The sequence below is a fragment of the Octopus bimaculoides genome, chromosome 10 (assembly GCF_001194135.2).
Source record: "Octopus bimaculoides isolate UCB-OBI-ISO-001 chromosome 10, ASM119413v2, whole genome shotgun sequence".
Taxonomy (NCBI): Eukaryota; Metazoa; Mollusca; class Cephalopoda; order Octopoda; family Octopodidae; genus Octopus; species Octopus bimaculoides.
In genome coordinates this window covers 25,049,531-25,067,412 of record NC_068990.1, presented here as the reverse complement: position 1 = coordinate 25,067,412, position 17,882 = coordinate 25,049,531, and the positions used below count along the sequence as shown (strand labels likewise).

The 17,882-nt window shown below is 35.9% G+C and overlaps 1 protein-coding gene across 5 annotated transcripts in view; it reads left to right on the top strand.

Moving 5' to 3' along the window:
- The window catches only part of LOC106880784 (microtubule-actin cross-linking factor 1, isoforms 1/2/3/4), a 158,214-nt gene that overhangs the window by 124,192 nt on the left and 16,140 nt on the right, over window positions 1-17,882 (top strand). For all 5 annotated transcript variants that reach the window (XM_052971076.1, XM_052971075.1, XM_052971077.1 and 2 more), the window contains 12 exons: window positions 1,396-1,515; window positions 1,739-1,905; window positions 3,155-3,314; window positions 4,099-4,293; window positions 6,269-6,397; window positions 7,969-8,112; window positions 8,721-8,909; window positions 9,171-9,310; window positions 10,394-10,698; window positions 11,163-11,275; window positions 12,200-12,316; window positions 12,496-12,613. In XM_052971076.1, coding sequence (XP_052827036.1) covers window positions 1,396-1,515; window positions 1,739-1,905; window positions 3,155-3,314; window positions 4,099-4,293; window positions 6,269-6,397; window positions 7,969-8,112; window positions 8,721-8,909; window positions 9,171-9,310; window positions 10,394-10,698; window positions 11,163-11,275; window positions 12,200-12,316; window positions 12,496-12,613 — 1,897 coding nt within the window. The remainder of the gene's footprint in view (window positions 1-1,395; window positions 1,516-1,738; window positions 1,906-3,154; window positions 3,315-4,098; window positions 4,294-6,268; window positions 6,398-7,968; window positions 8,113-8,720; window positions 8,910-9,170; window positions 9,311-10,393; window positions 10,699-11,162; window positions 11,276-12,199; window positions 12,317-12,495; window positions 12,614-17,882) is intronic.

Sequence of the window (17,882 nt, the reverse complement as noted above, 5' to 3'; positions counted from 1 at the left end):
CCCGCACATGAGCCAGCCCAGGGGCACCGGCAACGGTCCCTCTCGGAAAGATTTCATGTGTCGCCCGCACATGAGCCAGCCCAGGGGCACCGGCAACGATCCCGCTCGGAAAGATTTTATGTGTCGCCCGCACATGAGCCAGTCTAGGGGCACCGGCAACGATCCCGCTCGAAAATCCTATATGGCAGAAATATGGTAACAAAAGGGTAAATCAACTGCATCTAGCTCCTACATTTAAATTATGCCAAGAAATAAATATTGATTTCAAATTTTGGCGCAAGGCCAGGAATTTCAAGGGAGGGGTTCAGTCAATTACATCAACCCCTGTGTTCAACTGTCACTTATTTTATTGACCCTGAAATAATGAAAGGCAAAATTGACCTCAGCTGAATTTGAACCAAGAAATATAACAATTATTATTTTAACACTTTTGCTATCACATTTCTGTTGATATACACCACCTTTGTTCCAATCAATTCTGAAAATAACAAATAATTGGAACAGAAATTAACACGAAATTTTGATGGAAGGTCTTAATTTTGATAATTTTAAATATGAAGTTTGTATCATAGAACCAAGGACAGTCTTGGAAAGGTTGCTATCAAAAGTATTTATTTGGTTTGTTGTGTGCATACATCAATGACTGATGCATCTGGACACATCTTCAGTGATGTACCTGGTATCATTAAGTGTTTCGAGTCTTTCAACATCATACAGCCTCCTCCAGGTGACCCAGCTGGGGCTGATCAGACTCCAGCTTATGTCCAGATGGCCAAATAGCTACCCCATGGCTCTCCTCTTTTGATCCACAGCCATCTTGAAGCCCTCTCTGCCGCATCGGTGGTACTGCGGATGGCCTTCCTCCTTCTCGCTTCCTCAATGCCCAAACTACTGAAAGCTCTGGTCAGGGAACGGGCTGTGAAACCCCTGCATCCTACCTCCACTGGGAGACACCTCTGCTGGCAGTCACTGACCAGACCTACATACTTGGAGAGCTTTCTCTCAAAAGCTTCTTCCATGTGATCTTCCCATGGGACAGTCAGCTCCAGCAGCCCTACTTGCTTGATGGACTCAGACACGAGGACAATGTCTGGTCCATAATGTGGCCAGGGAACTTCAGTATAATGTGCCATTTATTGGTACTATAGCAATGAATCAAACTCAGAATGTAGTGAACTTAAACTAAATCCTGTAAATTATCTACAGTTTCTGTCTACAGGTGAATTGACAGAAAATTATGGAAATTTTAAGCTGCTTATTTGATAATTATAAAAAAATATATATTCTTATCAATATTTATCCCTCCTCTATTTTTTACTTTACGGACAGCAAATACAGTTTTTTTGTTATGATTTGCTTATAGTTTTTGTATTCACTTTTTGCTTTATCTTTCAGTTCCATAATTTATGGAATGAGTTACTTAACTGGCTTAACGAAGCAGATAAAATCCTTGATTCAGACACATTGATCAGCAATGATCCAGCAAAGATTAAACTTCAAATTGCAAAGCACAAGGTAACTGCAATTTATATTTATTATATATACTCTCTTTCTCTCTCTCTCTCTCTCTCTCACTCTCACTCACTCTCTCTCTCTCTCTTATTCAATAAAATCTTTACACAAAAACTAGTTTTGACAACTTCAAATGCCACACAGAATCTTTCAGATTAACAAGGACTATAACTTTTTATATATGTCATTCAGTTACCTAAAACAATATTTATTTGATATTTTTCAGGAGTTTCAGAGGAACCTGGGTGGCAAACAACCAGTGTATGATACAATAAATCGTACTGCTCGTAACTTGAAAGATCGTTCACCAGTTAGCGATCATCCTGCCATTCAACAAAAACTGAGTGAATTGAAGGGCAGATGGAATACAGTTTGTGGGAAGTCTGTAGCCCGGTAAGTCTTTTTTCTTTACAATGCTTGCTTAGAATTTAGTGTTCTGTTTGAAGTTGGTGCTTGTCCCTGAAGAATATCCATGGTTGTAGATTTAATCTATCACTTGGTTTGAGTTCACCATCTGGCTTTTGTACTTTGAGCAAACTTAAATCTGTTGCAAAAACTTGGGGATGGGTTTACTGTTAGAGAAATAACTTCTTTCATTCTTACCTTCAGTTCTAGAGGCCCTGAGAAGGTTGGAAGCACTGCTATTCCTCTTCTAAGCCAGAAAAATGGAAATTATATATGTTAGAGTTTTAATTAAATGGAAAAATTCTCCAGAACGATGCCATCTTTTACATGGTGTGCTCTGTCTGAATGAGGAATTTTTTCTCCAAGTAAACAGATCTATTGATAGTTTATCAAGTTAAATATTAGCTCTTAAGAACCTCACTTGTCTGGTGGGCATGCACCACTTTCTCTTCATCTTTTGTGTGTGTCTGTTCCAAAAAGTATTGTATTTCTCCATATTGGCTATTTATTATACTGCAACATCCCACCTCTAAAAATTATCACACACATTGATTTATGTTGGCCAAATGATAAAGGAGTGCTTAAATTATGTTGGACAAGATTTGGTTTCAATAAAAACTATATATATATATATATATATATATATACACACACACACACACACAAACATACATATATCTTTCTAATTTTACATCCATTTTCCTATGTTACCATGGTCTTATCCTATTCATTCATTCATTTTTTTTTCCACATTTGTTTTCCCATGCTAGTATGGATTAGACAAATATATCATTGAGATATTGTTTTACAAGGAAAGGATTTCTCATTCTCTTCCTTGAAAAGCATGAAATGAGCAGATAATTGTTAACAGCAACACCACCTGTCAGAACATTCTTTTCTACTCTAGGCGTAAGGCCCAAAATTTTGGGGGAGTCAATTAGATCGACCCCAGTACGCAACTGGTACTTAATTTATCGACCCCGAAAGGATGAAAGGCAAAGTTGACCTCGGCGGAATTTGAACTCTGAACGTAAATACAGACGAAATACCACTAAGCATTTTACTCGGCATGCTAATGTTTCTGCCAGCTCGCCGCCTTCCTGTCAGAACATTCATAAAAGCGATCACAGATTTAAACACAGGCACACATTTACACACACAACTGTCACAGCTTCCCATTCTCTCCTTCAAGTGATATGTTTATGAAAGAATGAATTGTTATTTTTCATTTGTTCAGACAAAGAAATCTAGAAGAGGCTCTACTGTTCTCTGGACAATTCAATGATGCACTGCAAGCTCTGTTGGACTGGTTATCAAAATCTGAACCCGGTTTATCTGAAGATCAACCTGTCCATGGTGATATTGAAACTGTTAACAACCTTACAGAAATACACAAGGTAAGCAGACTTCTTTCAGCTCGACTGTCGAGTTTTTTTTATTTTTATTTTTTAGAATATAGTATTTGTTTTATTGACTCTATTAAAGTTTCCAAGAATGAAAAACATCAATATAAAGCTGACTATATTGATCTGGTTGGATGTTGAATTACCTAATGAGATCAATAAAAATTGGGATGTTATAGATGAAAAAGACATTTCAATTGAATCATAAGAATTTAGGTTCAATTCCAACAAGGAACTGAGTTTTCACATGCTTTTCTGTTTATTGACTCATTTTATCTTATTTCCACTAATGTCTAATGATTTACATTCAGCTTTTAAACAGCATTTTACATTTTATTTCATAAATAAAATTTCAAAATATACAGCAAGAATGATTTAAAAAAAATAAAAACAGCATTGTTTTTATTTTTATAGTTGAGACATGCAACACATTTCTAACTTATAAATATGATACAGGGTGCATAAAAGAAAAATCATAGTCAACAAATGCATGTTGTACACAGTTTCAAACTAAAAAGAAGACAGTAAAGAATTAGCTACATGAAGACATTATTGCCATCTGCCTAACTTTACTAGTGCCATGCTAATGACTGTGTAAAATATGGGAGATTTTTCTGCTGCACTTTGTGTAGTTCACATTTCTAACAATTATCCTATATGCTTGGTATATTTCACACTTCTGGGACAACCATCAAATACCTGACATATTTTATGTTTCTAATGCTTATTCTAAATTTGATACAAATGTTAATGTCTTTTCTCTCTCTCTCTTTTAAAGGCTTTCCAACAAGAATTGGGTGCCAGATCTAAGACTGTTTCTTTTGTACGCAATGCGGCCAAAGAACTGATAGGAAAATCTGAAGAAGACACAAGTCAACAACAAGCACAGTTAATAGAACTAACAACCCTATGGGACCGTATATGTACATTGAGCGTTAACAAACAAGAACGTCTAGAACAAGCTCAGAGAATGGTTAGTTTCCTTTGTTAAAATGTAAAAAGTATTATAAAGCCATCAGCAGATTTCATTAGGGTTATTCAATTAATTTGGTTGAATTTTATAACCATTTTTCCATGCTCACATTGATCAGATGGAATTCATTGAGGTATGTTTTCCATGGCCAGATGCTCTTTTTCTTAGCAACCCTCACCTGTTTCCAAGCAAGGATATATTTCCCCATGGTTGGGCATGTTTTTATGGAACACTTGAAATGAATTACATCACATGCAAGATGGTGATGCTCATTTACAACCATCACATGATGTCAAGTCTCACACACACACACACACACACACAGAAGCTTCTCTCAGTTTTTCTCTACCAAATCCACCCCAAAACAGTGGTCATTCCAGGGTTGCAGTAGAAGACATTTGGACTAGCTGCCATGCAGTGAGAATGAACCTAAAATATAACTGGACATGGTGTAACTTTATATACAGACAATACAAACCTGTCAGCTATAAACATGTCTTGTTCTTTAGACTGAAGGCTCAAACTATTGATCCACTATGGCCCTCCACTCATGTCTGTCCTGTGTCAGTCTGCACATTGTCAGTTATATCATAGGGGGTGGGCAGGAGAAAACATGAGAGATGGAGTCCCTAAGTTTCCTTTCTCAATCACAGTACCAACTAACAAAGAGGTTAATCTCTGCTATATAAAACACAGGTGGTACTCTGTATTATGCAAGACATTGATCATAAAATCCAAGTGAGAGTCATTTCTCCAACCTCTCATGATAACCACGGTCCTGCTGCCAACAGCTTCACTGTAACCCAGGCTTGGGGAGCTAATAGGGTGCTACCCCTGTTCATGAGAACTTCAGGGTGCAGTTTAACGTCATGCCCAAGACATGTAGTAAATATAAATAGATAGTCCAACGGTTTTAACATTGAGTACTCTGGGTGTTTCAACTCCACTCCTGCTCTTTGAATTTTAGCTTTAAGTGGCTGAGTATCCCACACATACTCGTACTGTTAACATAATCCTTAGTCAGAATCAGCACAACACTTTTAGATGCTTCAGCTAAAAGCCAAATATTTAAAATTAAAAATGTTAATTAGCACTCCGTCAGTTACAACAACAAGGGTTCCAGTTGGTCTGATCAATGGAACAGCCTGCTTGTGAAATTAACATGCAAGTGGCTGAGGACTCCACAGACATGCATACCCTTCATGTAGTTCTCAAGGAGATTCAGCGTGACACAATGTAACAAGGCTGGTCCTTTGAAATATAGGTACTAATCATTTTTGCCAGCTGAGTGGACTGGGACAATGTGAAATAAAGTGTCTTGCTTAAGGATACATTGCGCTGCTGAGAAATGAACTCTCAATCTTACAATCATGAGCCAAATACCCTGACCACTAAGCCACATGCCTTCACTATTCAGAAAACTACAAATTGGTGAAGAGAAAAATATTTTGGGGAGACATAAACATATGGCGTAGTGCTTAAGAGCACGGGCTACTAACCCCAAGATTCCGAGTTCAATTCCAGGCAGTGACCTGAATAATAATAATAATAATAATAATAATAATAACAGTGTAAAATGCCTTAGGAATGAGAACTCAGGTTTGAAATTTCCCCAAGACACCTGATGAAGGCTGGAGGGTATATCAACCGAAACGTTGTGTTAACAACAAACAAGATGAGGACAAATATCCGTCAAATGTAAATAATGTAAATAATGTACATAATTCCTCATCTCTTAAATATAGAACTAACATCAACTGTTTTGAAAAGGGAAATGAAATATAAACAAAAGAACAACCAATGAATGTGTTTCTAATCTTTACTGATTATGACTCTTCTCAAATATAATGATATCTCTTATATGCACACACGCACACACACATATCTGATATCTCCTATATGCATACACATATATGATATCTCTTATATGTACACACATATATGATTTGTCTTTTCTTTTTTTTTTAATTTAAAGGCTGAAGACTTCCATAAAAAAGCCCAGAGTTTATTAGATTGGTTAGCTGAAGCAGAAAGACAGCTTCGCTATCAAGGATCTTTCCCTGATGATGAACAGGCTTTGCTGAAACTGAGGGATGACCACAAGGTATTTCATTCATTCTGAAAGTTGTTGGAAATATTATATAAAACATTCATGAAATAATAAGAAATATAATAATGTCAATAGTAGTTCTTTTTATTAAAAGCACAAGGCCTGAAATTTGTGGGGAGGGGCAAGTCAGTTGCATCGACCCTGAAAGGATGAAAAGCAAAGTCAGCCTTGGCAGAATTTGAACTCAAAATGTAAAGAGTCGGAAAAAATGTTAACATTTTGTCTGACATTCCAATGGTTCTTCCTGCTTGCTGCCTTAATAATCTTTCTAGTATAGACACAAAGCCTGAAGTCTTGTAAGTTGATAACATCAACCCCAGTACTCAACTGGTACCTTATTTTATCAATCGTGAATGGATGAAAGGCAAAGTTGACCTTGGCAGAATTTGAACTCAGAACATGAAGATGGACAAAATGCCACTTAGCATTTTGCCCTGCATACTAACAATTCTGCCAGTTCACTACTTTCATAATAATAATAATAATAATAATAATAATGACTCTGAAAAGACTCTAAAATGATTTGAGCAATTATTAAAATCATATTTCAAGGAAAATTTAGGATAATTCTTTTCTGTACTCTTGAAAGCACCCACTACACTCTGGGTGGTTGGCGTTAGGAAGGGCATCCAGCTGTAGAAACATTGTCAGATCAGATTGGAGCCTAGTGTGGCCTCCTGGCTTGCCAGTCCCCAGTCAAACCGTCCAACCCATGCCAGCATGGAAAATGGACGTTAAACAATGATGATGATGAATAATGCTTTCAAGAGTACAGAAAGGAATTATCCTAAATTTTCCATGAAATATGATTTTAATAATTACTCAAATCATTTTAGGGTCTCTTCAGAGTCATTCAAATAACTGATCCAAGTAACTGATAGGTCGTCTGTATTCTCTTTAACCATTAAACTAACATCATCAATTTATGTGTCATTGGAGAACAGTGGACATCAGTTGATATTTCAAAAAGCCTACAAGAATACAGCTATCATCAAGAAAAGTGAATATTTTACAGCACTTTTTGATAATGGGATTGTACATTTTATCGTATGGCAGACTAACAATTATTATAATTTTTGTATTTAAAGTAAAAATATGTATAATCCTTAAGAAAATGTGATTCTTTTGTTTGTTGTTTATTTGGCACACACTTTCATGCAACCTTTACCCATAATTTAACAGTTAAATAAGTCTTTAACCCTTTCGTTACCATATTTCTGTTGAGATGCTCTGTGTTTCTTTCAATTACTTTAAATATAACAAAGAATTTAGTAAAATAACTTAGTTATCATTAAAGCTAATGTTAGGAACATAAATTGTGACTAAGGTTTGGTGGAAGATTTTAATTCAAAACTTATGAAAACAAGACATTTGTACTCAGAGCCAGAGCCGGTTTCAGCCGGGCTGGTAATGAAAGGGTTAATATCACCTCAAATTGTAATGCTTTAGCATGGACTATAAAACCACTGGTTTCAGCTTTGCATATTAAACAATACCACTTCAAATTATATTACAGATTTTGATATAAATATATATATATTTATTTCTTTTTTTCTCAATTCCAGAAATTTGAAGAAAATCTCCTGGGTAAAGAAGCCGATTTAAGAGAAGCCTTGACCATTGGTCAAGAAATAATTGCCCGTTGCCATCCTGATTCCCTGTCCTCACTAAAAAATTGGCTGTCAGTATTACGGGCTCGGTGGGAAGAGGTAAAAATTCCTTTCTTTTATCCACCACCAATTTCTGGGAGGATTTAGTTCCATAAAGAATTTCATTCTTTTATTGGTTTCTGTCATGGTTGAGCACCACATTTCAGGCTTTAGTGATGGGGGACAAACACAAAGACATACAAACATAGATACATATGCATACATATAGTAAATCCCCCCCCCCAAAAAAAAAACTGAAGAACAAACACAAAAAAAAAACCACGCGAGGACATGGTACATGTAAAATATTAGTAGACGCTCAGAGAAGGAAAGAAAGATGGTTTAACGTTTCAAGCAACGCTCTTCATCAGAATAGAGGAACGTCCAATAAAAAAGGAAGACGGAGGAAGAAAATCGCCAACGATTCACATGTGGAGATATATATATATATATATATATATAATGGGTTTCTTTCAGTTTCCGTTTACTAAATCCATGCAGAAGGCTTTGGTTGGCCTGAGGCTAAAGTAGAAGACACTTGCCCAAGGTGCCATACAGTGGGACTGAACCCAGAACCATGTGGTTAGAAAGCAAATTCTTACCATGCAGCCACATCTGTGCCTATAATTTGTCACATTTTAATTATTTTTCTTTTTTACTTTAACCAGTTAACCTCCTGGTCCCGGCAACGAGGCTTACGTTTGGCAGATGGTCTGAAGGTTATGCGCCAAAACGCAGCTAGTCTTGAAAATCTGCTTCAATGGCTGACTGATGCTGAAGGTACATTGTTGAACCAAAACCAAATGGCTATACCCGAAAATCTGGAAGTTATCAATCAACTTATAAAAGATCATCAGGTCTGTCTTTATATATTTTTGCATTTACATTTTTTCTACCTTCTCTTTATCTATTTCTCTCTTCTGTTAACTATGTAACTTTGTTTTTGTTATTATAATTAACCTATAACGATCAATGCTATCCTAAATGAATTCTTGAAATCAATATTTTCCTTTTTAATCAGTAAACATTCTATTTTAATATATTTAGTTCATCCCTAACCGCTTTCATTTTCCCCTGCTATTGTATCCATTATCACTGGTTGCCTGTTTGTGTTGTAGGACTTACAAGGTGAAATCTCATCAAAACAACCAGAAATTGATAAATTAACGAAGACTGAAAAGAGGCGGTTGTCAACAACAGCAGAATCTTCTCAAATACCCATATTTAGGAAAACTAGAAAGTCTTTTAGCAATATAAGGTAATGTTCTTTTTGCTTTGTGGGAAATGAAGGGGAGCAATAGGATTGGGTATTGTTTAACCCCAAGGTCACCCTTATGATTAAAAGTGTTCTAACCATGACTATCCTATCTTTTATTCATGTATCACAGTATTGACCAGACCATCAGATGCTGTTATACACTGCTGGTCACAATACGCTTCCAATTCTATCTTGATTGTGCCATTTTTTTCCATCTTGACCCTAATTAGTTAACTAGATCTTACCATTGTCATGGTGACCTTCCAAATGGCCTTTTCTGATCTCTTGGATACCACTCGACAACTGCACAAGTCCACCTGTTGTCTGTGACTCTTGGATCTAAAATTGTATTTTTTTTCTTCAATTTATGTAACTCTGTAATAATGGTTTCTGAATTAGGCACAAGGCCAGCAGTTTTGTGGAAGCAGGGGAGGTTGATGATACCATAAGACAAGTACTTGACTGGTCCTTGCATCTAGCAAGAAACTATGACCCCTGAAAGAAGCAGCTTTTATGGTAGGAAATGAGGCAAAGTGACAGCAAAATGGGGTTTCTTGCTGTAGAGGAGCTACATAACTACTCACCTTATAGAAGAGAGGATGGGGTAGAGCTAGGAAGAGCTAAAGTAGTGATGACGATGAGGTGTGTGTATTGTTTCTTAACCCTGTCACACTATATTCTTGCTTTAGCAGGAACAGGTTAAACGTCATCTCTGCTGGATTCCTAGTAAAGCAGTAATAAACCACACTTGTAGAAGAAGAAGATGCAGCTGATTCTGTCCATTAGTTTGCCTGAAATAATCGTTACTCTTGAGCTGTGTATGCAACTAATTATTTTTTAGCCCAGGTGGAGGGTGAAGTTAGACAGAGGGGCCCAGGTCTGAAAGGGGCTAAAGTATGAAATGAATGGAGAGGGCAGAATAGGGTGTGCGTGGGTAGAGGTTGCAAGATGGGGAACAGCTGACAGGGGTGGAGTGAATATAATAAATGAAGAACTTGTGTTAACATATCATTCTTCTGTAAGAGATGAAAAAAATTCTGTTAAAGAATAAGAATTTCTTAAATATTACTTTTTATTTTGCAGTCGAGACACTGGCCGCCGTACACCAGATCCTCAATTCAAAAACCCACGAGTTGGGGCTCTGTTTACCAAATGGCAGCAAGTGTGGCTTTTGGCTATGGACCGACAAAGAAAACTACAAGATGCCCAAGAATATATGAATGAAGTCGAGAGAATGAAGAACTTTGACTTTGATGATTGGCGGAAACGCTACCTACGTTGGATGCATCATAATAAGTCAAGAATTATGGACTTCTTCAGACGTCAAGACAAAGACCATGATGGAAAAGTCACCCGTAAAGAATTTATTGATGGAATCATCTCTTCAAGTGAGTTTCTTACTTTTGCTGTTATTGCTGCTACTACTACTACTGCAATACTTATTTTATGTCCGTTTTTTTACATACTAGCATGAGTTAGATGACTATATTGTTGTGGCATTGTGAAACAGCTGGATACTCTTACTTGCTTTTCAACAAAGAAATCTCTTATCACACATGGCTTTGGAGACAAAAAGCTAACAGATATTTTGTTGACAGGGGAAACAACAACAGTGACATCACTGCTTTGCTTGTAGCTCAACAATTTCAGAGAAGCACAAATGTACACACACTTGCACATGCATGCACACACACACACACACACACACACACACACACACGCACACACGGTAGGCTTCTTTCAGTTTCTGTCTATCAAATCCATTCACAAGAATTTTAATTTAATTTTCATGTTTTGGGGTTCAGTTCCCTACAGTTATTCTGTCTAATGTGTTATATTTTTATATTACTAGAATTCCCAACAACAAAACTAGAAATGGAGGCAGTAGCCAATATATTTGATAAAGATGAAGATGGCTACATAAACTACAAAGAATTTGTTGCAGCTCTGAGACCCGATAGGGATGTAAGTATCTACATTGTTAGAGTTTCTCTTCTCTTCATACATTGGGTTTTTTTCTTTTTCTATCTGATAAATGAAGCCCCAGTGAGGTCACCAAACTACTGAGTGAAGTGTAGTATTGAGAGAAGTGGCTTTATACTTGGCGTTAAGAAGGTAAAGTTTGATAGAGGGACAGGTGTAGGGACAAGCATCTTACTATAGAAGAGATATGTGGCTAACCTAGATGGAAAGAGAAAAAGAGATGATGAGGTGTCAGGGCATACTGTCAAGGTACAAGTGGAATATCAGAAAGAATTGGAACAAGAACGTGAATATAAGAAAGAATAGGGACAGTGTAAAAAGATGAAAGATTTTTGAATTTATTTTGCAAGAATTTTTATCTATAACTGTGTGTGGAAATCAATATTGTGAAGTGTATTGCTCAAGAACACATCAGATTGCCCACAATCTTAGGATCATGAGTCCAACACTCTAAACACTAAGCCATGCACCTCTATGAAGTGACTACATAAAGCCCCTCTTTCCCTACATCCTATTGGCTCCTTATTCTTCATGGCATTCAATCAACTACCTTCTCATCTTAGGTCTAATTGAGTAGGAAAAACTAGGACTACTACCACATTAAAATAATAAAAATGGTTTCAAATTTTGGCACAGGGCCAGCATTTGGGAGCGGGGTAGTTGATTACATTGATCTCCAGTATTTGACTGGTACTGATTTAATTGGCCTCAAAAGGATGGAAAACAAAGTCGGACGAAATGCCGCCAAGCATTTTGTCTGGCGTGCTAACAGTTCTTCCAGTTTGCTGCCTTAGCAACAACAGTAATAGCTACAATTTCTAGTAATTAGTAAAAATTGTAATTAACAAAAACAGCTCTGATTTCTGCTATGATATAAAGGTGTCCTTGCAACGTGATTCTTTTCAGACTGGTAAACCTGCAACAGACTCGGAGAGGATTCAAGATGAAGTAAGCAAACAAGTCGGCCGATGTACCTGCGTTACTCAGTTCAGAATCCATAAAATTGGTGAAGGAAAATATCGAGTAAGTAATAATTCCTCCATTCTTCCAATCAAATTCTTTAAACGATTCTCTTTTGTCTGTTGTTCGTTAGGTTTTCTTTTGGTTTAACTGCTTCTATTTCCTTCCCATTTCTCTTATTTATTTACATTGAGCTAATTTTTTTTAATTATCTTTTTTTCTTCTTTTTCCCACCCCTCCAGTTTGGTGATTCACAAAAATTACGTCTTGTTCGGATTCTACGTAGCACAGTAATGGTACGTGTCGGCGGAGGCTGGGTCGCGTTAGATGAATTCCTCGTTAAAAATGATCCATGCCGAGGTAAAGTATATTTACAAGATAATTTTCTTTCAAAGAAATTTACCAAATTCTTTAAAGTTTTAAAAATTTCTTTAAATGCTTTGTTTTATATAAAAATATCCATTTTAAAATATTCTTCATACAATTTTCTTTTTTTTTTAATAATTTCTTGGAAATTAACTTCAAAAATATTAATTGCAGACTCTGTTTTATCTTCAGTTGGAATTATTTTTTTATCATTTAAAGTTTTATCTTTTATTTTAAATAATGGAACTATATTTTGTTGCTTCCTTGGTCAGCTGATAGCCTTTTTTGGTCATAACTCATTTCCTGTGTCAATTAAATTCACTTTCATTTCAGAATTGTAATAATTATGGCAGCAGATATTATCTGGAGGTCATGTTGTCATTTCTAATCCACATTTATTTCTCATTCTTGAAGAATTTTATAATTTCATCTAACTCCTCATTCTCATTAATTTAATCTTGTTAATTTAACTTTTTCATCTTATGTAAAACCTTCATGAAGAACCATTAAACATTCATTTTGATACTTTTAATTAACAGTAGGACACAACTACATTTATCATCACCATTTACTATCATCATCATCATCATCATCATCATCGTTATTGTTGTCATCAAGTAACTGTCTCCCTTTTATTTTTTTTATATTTCTTACATCTAAAAATCATTCACAATTTCAGCTCTAGATAAAAAAAAAACCCCCACCCAACTACTGAATATCATTAATGCAGCTCTGTTTGCAAGACTGCCTTCAGGCTGTTCGTTGTTCCCTATTCTTCACGTCAGCTCCCCCTCCTCTTTAGAAGCATTGATCACACTGCCCACTAAATTCACTTCAAACTGATTTTTGTTTTTAATCAGTTCAGATAATTCCATGTATTTTACCCTAAAATTACATTTGCAAAAACTCTTTATTGTGCTACCATTCCATCACACACAATTTTTTAACAGATCTAATACCATCATTGTGATCACCTGTCATCAAAATACCATCTACTCCCACTTTTATTTATTTTTTTTTTTCAATGTGTTTCAACATTCTTCCCTGTCTTTCTCTTCATCACATTACCTCTTCTTTTAATAATTCTTCACTATATTTATTAAACTGAAAATCCAGTTCATATCACAGTGTAATTAATACAATAGAAATAAGTTTCTACCTCAAGGCTACACATTCAGTGGTCTCCATTATTTTAGTGACATTTTCCAAAAACATTACCTCTGAGACCTATGGATTACTTTGACCAATTTCCTCACATTGCAACCAGCATGTTTCTTCCTTATCTGCTCTTCAGAAAAACTCTCTCTTCCTCCTCCGTTTACCCTTCATCTCTGTTGCATGTATTACACTTTAGTTCCATTTTATAGCCTCATTTGTTATGTCTTTAGCTCTGTTCTCTATGGGTTGGCTTGGTTTGTAAATCTTTATTGCTTCAAGCTGGTTTTATTACTGCTTAATGAAACCATATCTATGGCTTGATGCTTTTCCTGTTGTCAACCATCAAACTGTAGCAGAATTTTTTTTGTGTTATTTTATTCTTATAGTTTCAGGTAAGAATATGGAGTTCTAAATATGTAATTCTAAAACATTTTAATTTAGATATGTACGTAATAGAATTTAAACACATAATTTAGTTTAGATATATATTTCATATATAGGATAATACCCTGTGTGTATCATCATCATTTAACTTGTCTTCCGTGCTGGCACCAGCTGGATCCTGTCAACCCATTCAACCCACACCAGATGGAAGGTGGATATTAAATGATGATAAGGTATTCTTTTATAATCATCATCATTTAAAGTCTGTCTTCTATGTAGGTGTAAATTGGATGGTTTGATAGAATCCAACAAACCAGAGGACTGTGTCGAGCTCCAGTATTTGGTTTCTATATCTGGATGCCCTTCTTAATGCCAACCACTTGTTCTATATATGAAATATGTATAGACACACACAGAATATAATCAAAGGGCTGGGCTTATATTTGCATTTACCTAGGATCACAAATGAAATTACTTTTAATATGGAACTTCTTTGGAAATTAAGACATTTAACCATTTTGTAATTAAAGATTGTAGAATGTGATAAATATACTGAATTCTTTTGCATTATAATAATGTTATTGTCATAGCATCATTTTTAAAGCTGAGAGATTTTGTTCAGTGGAAACTGAAATGGAAGTTTATAGAATCCTACAAAGTTCTCAGTTGTCAGTTTGCATCAGTTTCACCATTCCAGTAGTAGGTAGGATTCATAAGTAATATTTGGTCTTGTTACTTTTTTATATTTTCTCAATTTTCATGGAGATTTCACATTATATAATGCTAGTTTCATTTGTTTGTTTATTTAACTGTTGTAGATGCTAAGGTGACCCCCTTCACTGTTAGGTCTTCCAGAGAAAGAAAATATAATCACATTTGAATTAATCCAAACTCAAATGAAATTTTGTGCCCTTTGGTTAAACTTGATCTACTGATTGAAAAATCTCTAACACTTTTGAGTTATAAGTATCTAAATTTAATGTTCAGGAGCAGGTTTACCAGTTTCTTTCCTTTTTGTCTCGAATATTCTACCATGGTCCAATATCACAGTTACTAGTATGTCTTTGAATATCACATTTGCCAGTGTACTTGTGTAAATTAGTCATTAGATACACCAACAAATAAATGAAGTAAAACCACACATAAGCAAACTTACATTTTCTCATGCCTTTGTGAGTTTAAAACTAAAAATTGATTTCAAAGAAGACTTCAGTGGATTAGCTAAAAAATTCTCTCAGTGTCTTCTAGTATGTAAAATACTGAATATTGTTGTATATTGTTTACTATCAACATGCAAGAGGCAAATGCTACATTCGTAGCTTCTTAAGCTCTTAGCAAATAACATTGAAAACTCCCAGTTCAAGTGACTTCATTCACTGTTAATCCATTTGGTCAGGAAAAGAGGTTAAAACCATTGCATTTTGTTTTCTTGTGACTCCTAACTCAACACTTCTTTATCAAGAAATCATTTTATATTTATTTTTTCCATATTTAACTTTCATTTACAGAAATTTATTTTATATTTCCTTTCATCATGATATGAAGGTTGTTCAATATTGTCAGATGTCTTCTTTCTATTTCTCTCTCTTTACTAATGAAATCCTGTCTTTGCTGTTGATTTTAAGTCAATGAATAATAATCCCATTTAACATTATATTCTTATGCTATTTGTCTCATGAGCACTGTTGTTTCTCCTTCACACACACTGTTTGATTGTGGTTCTCAACACTCTATTCACAATTCATTTTCAAAATGGCTGCCTCACTGTTTTATCACCTAAAATCAAAACTGTTGAATGTAATTTGGATCATTTGGTGTTGGAAGTTGTGCATCTTCACTTCATTAATATTAACTCTTGTTCTTTTGTTTGCATTCATCATACTTTTGGAAGAACTTCCCCCATAAAATACCTTTGTTTGGGATATTCCTTAAATACTATCATTTGCATTATTTGAATAAGATAGTCTGGTAACTTTATAATTTCTCAGTTTATGAATACATTCTAAACATGAATTTATGCTTACATTTTTGCAGTTAAGGCATTTTCTTGCATCAAATAATTCAAACCTTGGTAATTATTTAAAATTACCATTTAATAACACTTCTCACTAATTAAATTCTGGCATTTTCTATCCCTTGATATGAAGCAGTAATTAATTTGAGGTTGCAATAGTTAAGTGTTTATCCTCTCATTTGAGTTTAAGTTACATGTTTCTATCATCATCATCATTATACTGTTCACTTTCCATGTTTACATGGATCAAATGGAGTTTGTTGAGCAGATTTCCTACTGTTGGATGCCCTTCCTGTCACCAACCCTTACCTGTTTCCATGCAAGGCAATATTTCCCCATGGCTAGACATGCTTTCATGGAACACTGGAAACAAGCCACACTGCTTTCCACAAGGCTGCCTCAAAAGTCGATCACAATTCCTCTCGAAGTCATTGCATATTTAATATCAAACTTTTACAAGTTGTTAACCAAAAGAATCAAGGCATCACCTTTACCTTTTGACACACGAAAGTGTGGTAAAAGTAAGCATGTGATTTGGCAGGCAGCGAGTATACGTGTAAGATACATTCCACAGGAGATCATCTGAAAGAAGCTGGCAACAGGTGAAGAATGTACCCCACAGTGTAGGTTAGTTGTTAGCCACTTAAGGATCAGGGCTAAATGGCTGCTCAGAAGATGACCAGTATGTAAAAGAAGGGTCTGGAAGTTTAAGGATCCTCTAAATAGACAGATTTAGAGACATATTACTGGAAGCCTTTGACAAAATAGAGGATGATATAGGAGGACAACTGGAGGTTTCTATAGGACAACCTGTTGAGGGCTGCTGACCAGATCTGTGGATGGTGCAAAGTCCCCTCTTGATCTAAGGTGACATGGTGGTGGAACAATGTAGTTGACAGGGCTATTAGGAACAAGGAACAGGCTTGGAAGGACTGGAAATGTGGTGGTAGCAGGGAATTGTATCAGATAGCCAGATCGGAAGCTAGGAGACAGGCTTACTTAACCAGAGGGGAAGCAGAAAAGAGATTTGAAAATGTTCTGCATTGGGAGGACCAGATACTTGAAGTGTTTTGAATTGCAAGGCAGTGTGTGAAAGAGAATCGTGATGTCATAGGAGAGAAATGTGTCCACATGGATGATGGCTCACTTGCATTTAATGATGCTGCAAAGAAAGAGACTCGGAGATGCCAAGAAAATGAATGGGAGGAAGAGAGGCTGCCAAATGTTGACCCAACTGAGAGACCAGCTATCCAGATTGACAGTACTTTGGTACATAAAGCAATTAAGGATATAAAGACAGGGAAAGCCCCCTGCCCATCAGGAATCACCACTGAGATGCTTAAAATATCTGGCAGTGTAGGCTATGATCTAGTCACACGAATAGTTAACCAGGTGATACACGAAGGAGTTATACCCAACGACTGGTGTAGCAGCACCATAGTCAACTACTATAAAGGTAAAGCTGATGCCTTGAATAGAAATAATTACAGCGGTATCAAATTGTTGGATCATAGCCCAACTAATTACACAGAGTTTGTTTAGATGAGATGCAGTTTGGGTTTGTGCCAGGGAGAAGCACCACTGATGCTATATTTCAGATGCAGAAATACCTAGCCAAAGATAAACCTTTCTACTTGGCTTTCGTTGACTTGGAGAAAGCCTTTGACAGTATCCCCTGATCCCTTATCGTGTGGTCAATGTGGAAAC